This window comes from Choloepus didactylus, chromosome 2 (genome assembly GCF_015220235.1).
Source record: "Choloepus didactylus isolate mChoDid1 chromosome 2, mChoDid1.pri, whole genome shotgun sequence".
In the NCBI taxonomy this organism is placed as follows: Eukaryota; Metazoa; Chordata; class Mammalia; order Pilosa; family Megalonychidae; genus Choloepus; species Choloepus didactylus.
Window position 1 is genome coordinate 63,546,049 of NC_051308.1, and position 15,417 is coordinate 63,561,465.

At 34.9% G+C, this 15,417-nt stretch overlaps 1 protein-coding gene across 1 annotated transcript in view; it reads right to left on the reverse strand.

Annotated features, from left to right (window-relative positions):
- CRB1 (crumbs cell polarity complex component 1) overlaps positions 1–15,417 on the reverse strand; it is a 266,572-nt gene that overhangs the window by 160,939 nt on the left and 90,216 nt on the right. Inside the window, 1 exon segment of the mRNA XM_037812361.1 lies at positions 3,453–4,034. Within this exon segment, the coding sequence (XP_037668289.1) occupies positions 3,453–4,034 (582 nt within the window).

The window sequence follows — 15,417 nt, forward strand, 5'->3', positions numbered from 1 at the left end:
TTTTGGCTATTTTGTCTGCCTTAGTGTGGCCTCTTGCTTCCTGATAATTTTTTTGACTGGGAGAAGAAAAATTACTAATACACTTTCTTGGATATAAAATGAATTTTTTTCATTTACTTTTGTTTCTGAAACACAGATGCAATTTTTTGTTGATAAGTAAATTTAACACAATGTTCTTTCTTATTTCCAAAAGGTTATTTTTATACTAAAACTGTATTTTATAATAGAGTAATAAGATATTTTCTTACAATGTTTTGCTTCATCATACATCTAATTGGCTTCTTCCTGCTCTCCTGAAGCCCTAGTTTTCTCATATTGCAGGCATGACTGTTTTAATGTGAAAAATATACATTAGTCAATCTGGCTAATTTTAAGGAAGACCTTAATTACAGAATGATTCATTGCATAAACTTTAACAAAAAGCAGTCGCATGCCCAGAGCTAATTTTCTTTTCATTAAAAAAATGTTTGCAGCTGTTTACTTCTAGCTTAAATTGGAGTTTTTGCTTATGCAAGGCAGATATTCCCTAGCATCTTCAGTGCCTCTCTCTCAGCCCATTTCTGTAGTTCATGAATCACAACTTATGAAGCACGGTGGAGTGCAGAGAAGGATCTGCGCAGTATGAACCTTCTCTCTGTGCACTAAAGCTCTTTTTCCTCTCCTACCTCCCTGTCTTTTAAAATTTATTACATTTCCTTATTTTGCTGCTCAGAGGAGCGCAGTTTTTTTCCTGTAAGTCAGGCTCTTTATGATCATTCTAAATTTGGATGTAGCACACAGCAGCTAGGGTTACTGTACTCCAGTTTCCAGGATTCACAGGGAGGGCGAGGTTGAGCCTGAGCACATCAGCGCATCCATGCTGATTGTTAATGGCCCTTTTCTTTCTTTTGCAACTGTGGTTTTTCCCTTGCTTCTATAGATCCTCTTTGGGTTTCTCATTAATTGGCCCGAGCTGCCACAAGCACTGGTAACTACGGGATAACTGAAGTACATAACCCCACTTGTGTGTCTAAATAAGGTGAGAGTACAAGAAAAGTTTCCAAATTAAGTTTACATACACTTAAAGTCTGGCTCCCAGTCTCAGATATACATTAAACATCAGTTAAGTCTAACTCTCTGATGGTGGAGACGACACATCCCTGTTTCAGATCTCTCTGGGTAATTTCTAATGCGCAGTCAGGGTTGAGAACCAATGATGAGCTATCAGAATGCAGGGTATTCTACCGAGATAAGACATTGGTATCAAGCCTGCAATCACAACTTTTGTGTCTGAACAAGCCGAACCAGGTAGGAATAGACCTGGTTCTCATTGCCTTATGAGCCTCTCATTTGAATTCCGTTTGCAAGTAATATGTATGTGTGTTGTCACTTGAGAAGTTGAAATGATAAATTTTAGCTGATTTTTTAGAAAGTAAAGGAAAAACGTAGTCAAACAGGGAACAATACTATTACATCAGGGTTTGGGCAAGGAGAGCATCCTCATTGTGGACTTTGAGAGTTAAAATGAGACCAGAGCACTAACTCCCACTGGGCTCAGCAGGGATATGATATAACTCACAGTATAACCTTGTGGAGTGAAATGCCTTAGGATGGAATTTTACTACATTTCACATTTGGAACACACAGCTGACATCGTTTATGCCTAAATTTAGACCACTGAAAGGACTAATTACAATCCAATTAAATTAAAATGCAAAACACACACATACACATTGTAAAGCACAATTTTTCAAACTGTGATTTTTTATTATAAGACTATTTCAGAATACTGTAACAAAATGGCTGAAGCATTGATTTGATAGCATGTCCATTCCTTTTAGTCACAATTCCCAATATTGTATGAGTAACAGGAAATAGCTAGAGTGATTTTTAAATGTGACCATTATAAACAAAAGCAATCCCAATGCAGTCCCATAAAATTGCATTTCTTGTTTTTATTAAACAGTAAAAAAATTTTTGTAATTCGGCTGCCAGAACTCAATTTAATGAAAGAGAATGGGCATGATAGTACAGCATATTAAACAAGCTTTTGAGCTGTAACAGCAGTTTTATAAACTTCTTTAATCTTCCTCATAACATTTAGCATGGTATCAGTAAGTAAAAGGTGCTCAATTAAAAAAAAATTTCCGCTTGACACAAGTATTCTACCATCAATCATGAAGTAATAGAGTAAGTAAACTCCAATTTAATATCTACTTACCTCAGTTTTATTACAGGAAGTGTACCCAGAAATATATGAAAGAATTTAGGGAATTAGAACAAGTCAGTGACAGTTTATTAAATAGCCATTATTCACAAACACTATGTGAGGTGCTACGAGGAACAGCACCTCCTCTTCTTAATATACTGACTATGATAGAGGACAGAATATGGCAATTTCTTTAACAGGGATGCAAACTACTAAGGAATTAATGAATAGTATAATTGCTACATTAGCATGAGAGAGTTATTCCAGCTGAAAGGGAATACAGAATTGCTTTTGAACAGATGATGTTTGAAACAGGTCTAGAAAGAAAAGGACGAGTAAAGAAGGGAAAGGACAATCCTGAAGGAGAGAAACCACTTGAAATAAAATTGAAGACCATTCCTGAAAATAAAATGCTTTGGTGGAATGGGGTATGGAGAATAGAGGTATCCAGGGGCCTAATATCCAGGGGCCAAATATTTTACAAACAATTATATTGCTTAACATAATTGGAAAAAGAATGACAAAATAAAGAAGTAAGCATGAAAAGGTTGGGAGAAGAAGAAAAGTGGAAAGCCAAATAAATACCACAGGAAGCTATAAGAGTGAAAAGAACTAAGGAAAGAGGTGGCATTAATATATGAGTGATGTCAAAGAGATAGGAGTCAGGAGGCACAGGAAAGGGATCTGGAGACTTGATAAATGTGAAGAAGCAGGGACTGTGTGAGTTACCCCCTTACAGGAGATTTAAAAATAAAATTATATAGACAGAATGTGTGGAAAATAGAAATTATTTGCTATTGCCATGGGGTGAAACAAGAATTGGTTTCTTCATTAATAAAATCATGATTTATTTGATCTACTGTGCTCCATCAACCTTACTATCATTGCTCTATTGATAACACATTATCATTCAAAACCCACAAACATGTATCCCTAGCCTGACTTCCCAGCAGGTGGCAATGTCAGTCTTGCCCTGACCTGGAAAGCTAGGCTCCATCCGGCCCACCAATTCCAGACTGAATCTAAGCTTTAAATCATATAGGGCTCCATTTAAAACTGTAACAATGACAGCACACGAATGCTTAAAGCTCAGTAGGTATTTAGTAGTTTAGGAAGCTTTCTACCTAGTGATTAATTCCTGTCAGGGACTTGACCATTTTCAGAAATTGCTGAATGGGACCTAAAATGTCACCTCTGTTTCTGCCAAATTCAAAAAAGAGAAAACTAATTACATCACAAAGGATTCAGATGTAATCACACTTACCAGTATAATATTGAGGACAAATACAAGTGAATCTTCCTATTTCATTGAGGCACGTAGCCTCGTTCTTGCAGGGATCTGAAACACATTCATCCACTTCCAAGTCACAGTGCCTGCCTTGATATCCTGGGACACAGAAGCAGGAATAGCCATTGATTCCATCCATGCATATGGCTCCATTGTGGCAAGGGCTGGACGCACACTCATCATGCTCCATCTCACAGAATCTTCCATAATATCCAGCAGGGCAGATGCAGACAGGGTAAACAGGGTCCTGATTGCAAATTCCTCCACGTTGGCAGGTGTTCATTCCACAGGAACTGATGGTGGTTTCACAGGTCATCCCACTGTACCCAGGAGGACACTTGCACACAAAGTTCCTTTCTCCTGTGGTGTTCACACAAGTGGCATTTTGCTGACAAGGATTAGAGAAGCAAGGATCTTTCACATGGTCACAGCCTTTGTCCAAATTATTGGCTGTGTGTGAACAATGGCAATGGTTGTCTGCTGAAAAACCATTGCATGTAGAATTATTTTGGCAAGAATTAGAGAGGCACCTGGTGTCATTTTTATTGCAAAAGGAATCTGCAAGGGAATGAAAATATCAAGATTAAACTTAGGTTTAGGATAAATAAAGAACTTCTTTCTTCCTGCCCTTCATACCACCCAAACAAACCCATTAATGAAAGATATGGTTGGCTCCAATCTAATGATGAGTTTTATCTCCTCATTGTTCAAGCCTTTTGATGTAGTTGTTAATAAGAAACATAACTGATGGCTTGATCTTTATTTCTTCTCCTTCATATTTCCATTCTCAAGTGTAGGTGCAGTTGTAACAAGGTGAATTGAGGTAACTGTTCAATAGGCTTACATACTCAGAATTTTGAAATTCATACCCTCTCAAGGAGGATTTGGGGAAATACTGGAAAATGAGTTACAAAATTGTCTCTGAATATGTTGTCCAACTGAAAGTAATATTTTAAAAAATCCTATAACTCGGTATACGTGGTATATGCCTGGTTTAGCAAGAATACCATTTTATGCTCTAAAAAGAAAAACATACAAAAATGAAGAAATAATAAAACACCTACTATTTACTTATAGTTTGCTCTCTATTCCAAGCATGCCAGCTACTTTACATGTATTATTTTTAATTCTCAAACTAACACAATATTATGTCTACTTTACAGATAACAGATTAAGTTCCACTGTAAGGAAATGGATAGAGTATTTGTGAACTTTTATTTCTCTAAAAGCTTCTCTGTTCTAGTGCTACATTTTAAAAATTCCAACTGGAATAATAATCTATGGGGAAGCAATAATCCTATGGTATTTTCCAAATTCAATGGATACTTTCAAGTGTCTAAATCTTTGCTAAATATGCACACATTGTGATCACAACATTGTTATTTTATTACTCTTGTATATTGAGAAGCTTTACAATTTGGTAACTCAATTGTATCAACCCACAAGACACTGTCCTTTGCATGTGGATTCATTTCATACATTATTCTGTTTACACTTCCTTTCTCAAATGATTGCTCCCAAACTTAATAGCAGGTAATGGCTCAGGCCTGTAATAAGGACCACAAAATGGAGAGTTTGCTCTTAAGATACAGACATTGATCAGCTACTGTCAAAAGAATATAACATAAAAACTGAGAAATAGGTAGTTGTAAATCTTTTCCCTCTCTTCCTGCAATGAGAAGTTAGTCTCCTTTAACATGGCACTGCAAACAACAGGGTGATAACACATTGAGAAGAAATGACTGACTGGTTCACCACACAGGAGTGAGAACAGTTTCATAATTATTCTCTATGGAGCCTATAAGGCGGTCAACAGTTTTCCTCATGTGCCTGCCCGTAGCAAGTTAACATATGTTTATGTATTACCAGGAGGGTTGATCTGAAAATGAACCTTTTCTATTTCCAATAGAAAAACTCAATTAATCATACTTTTACATCATATATTTTCAGGTACTGTCTATACAAAATATTACCCTTTAATTACTATAAAATAACTATTTAAAGAATATGTATTATTGTAAAACACCATGTTAAGAGCTATGGAGCAAATGAAGGCAAAACAAACTTCTACCAACAAGGAGCTTGAATCCTAGCATTTGGAAACGGATGTGGAGGATGAGGTGACAGACATTTATAGAAATAATAATGGAAAACAATAATACTCTTCTGATAAAGCTTCCCCCCACCCTACATCTCCAAATGCATGATGAGCTTCTAATTGTTTAGGTCGTAGATCAAATGGCATTTCCTGAGAGAAGCTTTCTCTGAAATCCCTTTCTAAACTCCTTGGAAGTAAAAGTTAGAAGAAACAAAGACAATTTAGAAGGCATGCAGAAAGTTACGAAAAACCTATAATTAATATTTTCAGAGAGGATATTACAGTAATGAAACAAATATAGAAGGCTATTAAAATAAACTTGCAGAACATAAATGAGGTCTTTGACATTAAAATGCAGTAGCAGAAATAAAAAATCCAATTATATGGTTGGAAGATAATGTTGAGAAATAATTCCCAGACACTAGAAAAAACAACTTAGAGATAGAAAAGAGGAGAGAAAAAAATAAGTGGATCAATCAAGGAGTGATTCCAAAATGAGAGAACCAAAAAAATGAGGATGGGAAGCAATGAGGGAAGCAATGAGAGGCAGGAGAAGGAAATTAAAATTATGACAGAAATATTAAAATTTCCCATACCTAAAATAAACAAGTTTGTAGATTTAGAGGTTCCATTGGGTGCCCAAGAAAACCAATAAAAAATAAATAAATTCACATTAAAACATATCATAGTGAAATCTGAGATCATTGGGGCAAAGAGAAAATCCTCAAAACTCCCATAAGTTGGGGTAGTTCATTTACAAAAACATCAGGAATAGAATAGCACTTGATTTATCAACAGAAACATTGAAAGCTAGAAGACATTCAAAATCCTGAGAGGAAATAATTTCCAAATTAGAATTCTATGTCCCGCTAAATTATTAATCAATAAAATTTGAAGGTAGAAGAAAAACATTTTCAGGAATTCAAAGATTTGAAATTTTATCTCTCATGTTTCTGTTTTCAGGAAGATTCTGGAGGTTATGTTTCTTGAAAATGAGACTGTAAACCAACAAAGACAAAGACATGGAATCCAGGAGACAAGGACCTAACGAAGGGAAGAAGCAAATAGTGTGGCTGAAGTGAGCTGCTGGCACTGCATATATGGTGCAGGCATAGAGAGAAACTAGATGCAGCAAGAGACACCAGAGCTCCAGGAAGGATATTTTCACGAAGAAAAATGTACACAGCGCCATACATAGAGGTAATAGAAAACTAAATAGACAGTCAAAAAAACCAACAAAAACTGTTACTGGCCTTAATTCTAGGGAAAACTGAAAATTGTAGAAGAAAGGAAATGAAATTGTACTATACTATACAATTGAAGAGAATAACACTTTATAATAATGACAAAATACATTGGTTCTACTAATATACCAATGTTGAGAGTAGGAGAGCTTATATGTGGGTGTGTATCATTGAGAACTGAAGGAGAGTTTAAGTCAACCTGTACCATAATAGGATGCCAACAGACTATGCCAGGGTCTAAAATGAAAAAAAAAATCAGCCTATTATTTAATAATATATAAATAAAAACCATAAAAAATAGCTAGAAGAGTTTTAAGTAATTATTTCTGGGGATTGCAAGTTGGGAGTGAGAAGCCGGAATGGGGGTGGTAAGAGGTTTACTGCTGTTTCTCTTATAACCGTTAAATAAGTATTTGACTTTTAAAGTATTACTGAATAAATTTGATAAAAAGTATTTATATAGTCAGCAAAATTGTTTTTTTTTTTTTTTTGCAGTAAAGTTTGCCATCTACTGGCTATAGTAAGAAGTTCTAGAATAGTGGTTTCAACTTCTTTTCTTTCCTTTTTTTTTAAAGGGCAGCAGAACGCAGAACTCTTTCAAGAAAAATGTCATTAGTGATCCAAATATACAACATTAGAAGGTGAATCTACTCAAGTTCAAGTAGAATGGCCCTTACAGCCCAGTGAGCTCAACCCCTATCCTCCCTAGAGATGTCTCCAAGGAACTCTAGGATTTGAGAAGAGAAATCTAAACACCTCTGTCCAGGAGAAAATAAAATATTTGATATAGTTCTTTTGAGGTAATTCTTTTAGCAGACATTTCTAGTGCTAAAATGAAATATTGCTTTTTGTTTTCTGAGAAGTAATCATGAGCTTAAATTAATTAGGTCTGTTCTAAAGAAGTTGAAGACCAAAATTCAATAACAATATTTCTGTGTGTATGCATGTTTGTGTATTTTCTAATATATTTTTCTTGGCAAACAGCTATGTTGATGATTTAGCTTAATCATAAGGAGAAGTATATTTATTCAGAACAATGAAGCACTGCAGAGTGCTTTCAGGAAAAAGCATTTTAATGTCTCTGGGATCATTATAAATAGTAAATTATTCCTTTGTCGTTGATGGTTTTAATGCACTTATTTATGAAACAGGCAGGTAAGTCTACTATTTAAGACAATCAACCAATAACTGGAAAGTGTTATCAAGTATTTTTTTGTTTGTTATCAATATTTTTGTCAACTTTTGTCTTAACCAACCATAGATTTGCCTGAGTGAGGGAGATATTTCCGTGGTGAGAGGCCCTAAAGGAAAACAGACCCAGACGGAGTCTGGCTCTGCTGCTCAGTCTCACTTTCCTCATCTGCAAAATGGGGAGGAACCTCCTTCTTAGGGTTGATGTGAGGCTTACGGGACTAGATTTAAATGCCTGACAAGGTACATAATAGATGCTCACTAAATGTTAGCTGTTACTGTTGCAAGATGTTTAGAGACAGTTTGAATTCTTGATTAAAAAAATTCACTGGATTACAAAAAATAGCAATACAATAATAACCAAAAAAGGCTACAATTACAAAAATGTTTTCACCGCAGGAATTTTAGGAAATAAAACAACAAACCCAAGCATGCCAAAACATAGATAGCCTATCAATGGACTGATTCAACATGCCAAAGACATCTGTCTCATAAAGTATCTGGGTTTGGTCAGGATCAAAGACAAACAAGGAATGGAGTTAGAAAAGATCTGTTCTCTAGGATTCTTTTTTTTCCAAGGAAATCTAACTACATCTTTTGAGTACTATTTAAATGTTTGGTCCAGAGAAACATCTTGTGATTAAGGGAGAGTTTGCAATAAGGGGTTTAACTTTTCAGAGGAACTGTCATATCTTTGTATTCTCCTCAGAATCTATTTATGCACAATAAATACTCAACAAATATTCCTTGAGTATTAATTGTCAAACCCATGATCCTTTACCTTAAAAATGTCCCTTTAAGCATTAACTATGCTTTATGTGTATGTATATATACATTTATGTATATGATGACTATTGATTCTTGATCTTTTTAAATATTATTTTTAATTTAAATATCCTCTTATCACCACTATGCTCAGTCTTTTCCTAATATGTAATTACTTAATTCTTCCTATACCACTCTCTAACCATCTCCCTCTTTAGGCCTCATTTTTATTGATATTAATTTTAAAATCAAATTTATCCTCTTTTAGCAGAAGGAAAGGAAGAAGAGGTGGCTGGAACTACCATCATTGCTCATATCTGGGTTAAAACAGTGGTTTTTAATATGCCTTATACTTAGCTAGCTCAAACACTCCCCAGTGTACTCCCACTAGTACATACAAAGCTGTTTGATCTCATTGCCCCAGGTCTGTGTCTTACTTCATTTATTCCCAAACACTGCAAGATGAGCAGAGACTTGGGAAAGCTGCGGCTAGGAGTGGGGAAAGAGTATATGCCAGCTGTGATATGGAGAAAAATTTTTTTAATGCGAAGGCACAGTTCTTTCTATTTTAATTCTATCTTCAGTATAGATTTAACCTAATTTCACCTAAATAAAAATGGGAGAGCAATAGAGGATTGTGACCATAAAATTTGATATTACCAGAAACATCGAACGAATGGTTTCTGATTTCTTTCACAGAAAAAGATCTTTTCATAAACATTTGCTAATGAATTGTTTTTAGAATGAAATAGAAGGTATAAACCATGCTATTGAAGATAAAGTCGAAAATCCAGATCTAGAAATTCCAGTTGATAAGAGGAAGTGGTTTATTGAATTCTCCTTAGCCTAGCTCTCTATGGGGAATGAAACCGAATTCCCAGGTTCAAGGGAGGAGAGACGGGGCACATCTTTATTCAAGATGTAGCCAAAATGGCTTGCACATGACAGATAGTCAATAGAAATTTGTTGAATAATGAATGAGTGAACAAAAGAACCTGAATTCTTATTCAAGCTTTATTGTGAAATTCTTGCTTTCACCTCTTTTGATAAAATCAAGCAGAGCAAATCATCAGGTAAATCACTTACTTTGATGTAGAGTGTGATGGAATCCACATGGAGCACTTAAACAGTAGTCTGGCTCTTTAAGATGCTTCTGTTCTCTTGCATTCTTATGGCCTCTAACACAGCAGGCATTCATTGCCTGATTTGTGTATATGTGGTCTAAAATACTTAATTGAGGTCAATTTAATGTAATGGAAAGAGTACATTTCTATGGTCAACTGGATAGAAGTTCATATTTTAGTTCTGCCATTTACCATCGCTGTGTATTTAATATCTCTGAGCCTCAGTTTCCTCATTCCTATGGGAGCCACATGCTAGACACAGGACTGTGTTTTTAAGAGCATAGAATTTGGAGGCTGGGTTAAATTTTGGCTCTGCCACTTTTTAGCTCCATGAGTTTTGTCAAGATTCTTAACACCTCTGTGTCTCGTTTTCCATTTCTGTAAAAATTACACCTACCCCATAGGGTTGTTGTGAGTAGTGAATGAGCTAATGTACAAAAAAGGTCTAACAGTGCTTAGCACAGAGTTATATAGAGTTATCAGCTATTATTATTATTATAGCATGAGGAGCACAAGAGATAATACACATAAAGTTTCTTGTACAGAACAGCATATACTAGTTACTCAATCAGAATTACTTGCCTTTCCTTTCACTGCAGGATACACAGAACATACATCTTTCTACCTTTCTATAGACTAGCAAAGTAGCACAAACATGGTTGTTGCTTGGTAAATAAATGGTTAACAAATGAAAGAATTCAAGGAAAATGAGACTATTACAACACTGGAAAGAGATTCAAGTTTAAGAGTTCCAGAAAGTACAAGTGTATTGCCAGCACACAAATTCTGGGACTCATACTTCCTGGTCTAGGCAACATTGCCAAATATATATATCCAAGACAGTTACCTCACACTCAAACTTCTCTAGCATGCAGCTTCCCTGCTCAGTGGAAGAGATAGTTTGTGGTCAAAGTTCACTGGCATCACCTGTATCTCTACATCCTTGTTATCTCCTCTCTAGAGGGTCTATGGCCATATTAAAAAAGTAAAACAAGCAGCTAAAATGAACTTTAATAATATACTTTAGCCAAACATACTTAAAATATTGTCATTTATCAGTGTGATTGGGAAAGCCATATGGACCACACTCCCCTTTGTCTAGTTTATGGATGGATGAGTAGAAAAATGGGGAAAGAAAAAAAATAAATAAAAAGGCACCCAGTGTTCTTTTGTATTTTAATTGCTCTTTTTCACTTTAATTTTTATTCTTATTATTTTTGTGTGTGTGGTAATGAAAATGCCAAAAATTAATTTTGGTGATGAATGCACAACTATACAATGGTACTGTAAACAATTGAATGTACACTTTGTTTTGCATGGCTGTATGGTATGTGAATATCTCTCAATAAAATGAACAAAAAATTGCCATTTATAATCAATATAAAAAATCAATGAGATATTTGCACTGTTTTTTCATATTTAGTCTTCAAAATCCTGGGTGTCTTTGACTCCTAGAGCACATCTCAACTCAGTTTAGTCACATTTCAAGTGCTCCATGTGGCTAGTAACTACTATATTAGACAGTATAGATTTTGACAGTTTTCTCATATTTATATGTACAGGGAATTAAGCCTAAAAATAATGTGCACTTATGAGCATACAACATTAGCCATCTAGATTTTAAGCATGGATAAAGACATCTCAAGGTACTTTACAAGGGTTTATTAATTATGATATGTATTCAAATCGTGCACATCCTTAGAAACCCAATGAAAGTTTTACACTCTCCCTGAAGCTCTCCCACATTTTAACATTCTTGTTGATGTCATTCTGTCCTAAGCAACCACAGAATTAAGACATAATTTAACATTTATCTATAAATATTCCCTAAATTGTTCTCTGTTTCATGTATGGAAACTTGTCTTTGCAATTAGCAAATGAACTATTTAAGGTCAGGAACTGCAAGATGTGTTTCTTCAATATGCCTGTATATATTCTCTGTGTATTCACTTTTGATCACACTTTGAATACGACCTCCTGAGTAGTGCAATAAATACTTTCTGATTGTTTGCTTTGCTGATTAATTGGTTTTACCCCAGGGAAATTTGTTCTGCTCACTTTACAGCTCACTAAACTTGAATAGAGAGAGAATGGTTTGTTTCTGTCAGGCCACTCTCAGTTGGGAACCAAATCTGATGAAAACCCAGGTTACTGTGGTGACTGGATAACTTGGAAGCCATCATGAATATATTTCATTTTCTTATTCAGCGGAAAGCACCATGGCACTGAGCACGGCAACTACAATGCCATTATGCCTTTGTTCTGATAAGATTTTGAAGAGTTTATGAATTACTCTCTACCCAGAGCTTTCTGACCCACACTGTTCTGAGCAGGGCCTTGGTGCACACAGACATTCTTGGCTCATCTGTACAGCTCCGTGACACACATGGAGAATGGGTCTTGATCTCTCAGGGACCCATTTGGCAAACTGTACCCCCAGAAGGCAACTGCATATGTAATGAGTTCTGCGGCTTCCTTGCTGAGCACGAAACACCAGGGAAATGAGAATACCGTAGCACTGTTTGAAAGCTCAGAAGGAGAAACATGGTTGCTGACATCTTTCTGAAAGCTTAAAGAGAGTAACTCGTATTTGAAATTGGCAGCTTAACTGAATAGAAAAGAATGAAAGTAGAAGGATAGCTCTACTGGAGAAAACACACAGAAGTGCATTTCATGAAAAGACATGGGATTTTGTACCTTAGATGAAGCCACCCTTCCTCAAATAAGCCCATAATCATTATTTCAAGAGGGCAAAACTATGCATTTGCACTTAAAATATTTTAGGGGAGTGGGGAATGAAGAAGGATGAGTTCAGGCAATTTGTTAATTTCAAACCAATAAATTAAAAAGTAAATTAAATGTTCTGTTAGTAACACAAACTTGATGTGATAATTTAGTTCTAAAAGATAAATTCCATATATTATTCATCATTGTATGTATATATCTCCAGCAGCCAGCATTGAGTAGATAATCAATAATTCACTATTGAGCTGAACCAAGCAAGCTTAATCCCCATCCCCTTAAATTTAGCTGATTAAGTTCAAACCTTCTATATTTCTTTCTCTTGAAATACTATATCCAGTCTATCACCATCTATTCTTGTGTCATGTGTCTATTATATATTCCCCTTGATCTCTCACTTTTGAGGGCTCACAAGCAAGGCTTACACATGCAATAAGCACTGTCATTTTGTTCTATGTCATTTTTTACTATACTAAAATGTAACAAATTTGGAATAATTTCACTAAACTTCCTTTTCTAATACCTAGGGAATTATATAGGGAACATGCCTAATTTAAAGCACACTGAAGATCACAAGAAAGGATGAGTATGCGGGGCCCTTTAGATAGAGCAGAAAGAACACCATCTATCAGGGAGCCCAACCGGGTGCAATTATGGTGTGTATGAGGTTTCACTAAAGCAAGAGGCTTCTGGTGATTTATGAGAGAATTAATACATTACAGTGCGGGATACATGCTGTTTTCCACATTATTGACTCATACTATGAAGGAAGTAGCTCTGAGACTATTTTGATTTCATGATGCAGAATAAGGAGGCAATCAAATTGTTCCAGCAGTGAAGGAGCCTAATAACCTATGAGTTAAATCCAGGTCTTTATAGAACAATTAAATGTTTAATCTTAATAAAATAAAGGCAATATTTTACAGCTTTTGTCAAATAAGCCCACTAATACTTACGCTTCAGGATGAAGTGAATCCTGTGGTATAAAAGGGGTTAAGAGACCCCTAAATGAATCTGTTTATCTCAGGTCTATTTCTAAAGCACCCTATCATGTTGTTATAGAAACCATCTGCAGTTGAAAAATCTCCCATCATGATTATTGCTATAGTAACCATCAAAAGACAAGAAGCTAGTGTTTCATCTATTTGCCATTGCCACTCCACTGCACCCCCCAGTCAGTTTTGTTTCTAAATACTCTTATGTTGGTGGAAACAAAGGAGAAAAAGGAGTAAATAAATTTAATGGAGAAGAAAAAAATATAAAGGAGTGACTACATACTACAGTAAAAAAACAAACAAAAAACACAAGTTATTTGGTTTGCACTTTATACAGAGAAGAAATTGTACTTAAATAACCGAACCAACTTTTAAACTAGTGACCATATCTCTTTATTTCCATCTGTTCAATATGAAGGTGAGTAATAAATAATCAGATGTAAAAGTATTGCTATTCTCACATATTTAAAACCACCATTGGACATTTAAGGTAACGTCTGAATAGATTCTATATCTTTGTCTAATGTTGCTTCTACTGGTTTAAAACAAATTAAATATATCGAGTTATTTTCCTAACAGTTTCTTATAATATTTTATTAGATTCTAACGTGATATCATGTTTAAAATTCATCTTTAACTTTTGTTAACTATACTTTAATCTCTACCACACTTAACTAAAGGCAAGCATATAATTAATTTTAAAATTCTACTATCATGTTAAACTTTGGCATTATTTTGTATAAAAAATGATCTATATGAATTTAACCAAATAGAATTATTTCTTTACTTTCTTGTATCAGATTTCATCTTTTCATACTGGCTTCCCTTGTGTGTTGCTAAGTAGAAAATTTGTTGATTGGAATTTATATTTATTTGTTTTTATATTCTAGCAGATACACACCTAAGACTGAGTTTGAAATAGTCAGAAGCCAGAGACTTTTTGAACCAAAGATCCTAGCTTATATGAGCTCAGAAGATGCTGAGATGATGATGGTATCAATGTTATTTAACGCCTCTGTTACCCCAGTGAAGAGCTTAGATATAACTAGGATTCCTTTTTAGATCAAAGCCTGGAGTAATGATGCATTGAATAGGAAAAGATTGTTGCCAATAAAAGGCTAATATTCAAATACAGGAAGGCAGGGTAAACATATGCACTGCTATTGACCTCAGTTCACCTCTAAGATTATCTTTTTAGAATCTCCACTACAATGAACAACAATTGTTATCATTTTCTAAACATTTTATTTGAAAAGGAATAACGTAGATTATTCAAAGGAGTGTTGGCCATTTTCAGGATACCCAGATTACACTCAAAACAAACAAACATAATATTGCGTCTAGTTAATCACACAAAAGAGCAAGGTAGTCTGAACAAACTGAACAACTCAACTCATTGCACCTGAAGTTTATTTTTAATTAAAAACATTCTTTAGAAAAGTTTAACCAAATATTGTAAGTTGATGCAACTATTTCTGTGCTTCAGCTGGTTGACTGTTCAGTTGGGTATTTGTACTGATGAAGTATATTTACACTTTTGAAGAATCTATATGAATGAAAAAATTAAATGTTGTTTCTGATACATTTCTCCGAACATGTAGTTTTTTGTAACTGTCAGCTCTTTTTGCTTCCCTGCTTATTTTAGCTTTGTGTAGGCATAGCTTTCAAATTGAGAGAAAGAACTTCTCTGCAACTGAGTCTTTTGCTGAATTGTATTGACATAGTATTTATAGTCCACTTCAGGCTTTTTCCAACATAGTTATGATACTATCATCAACAGTA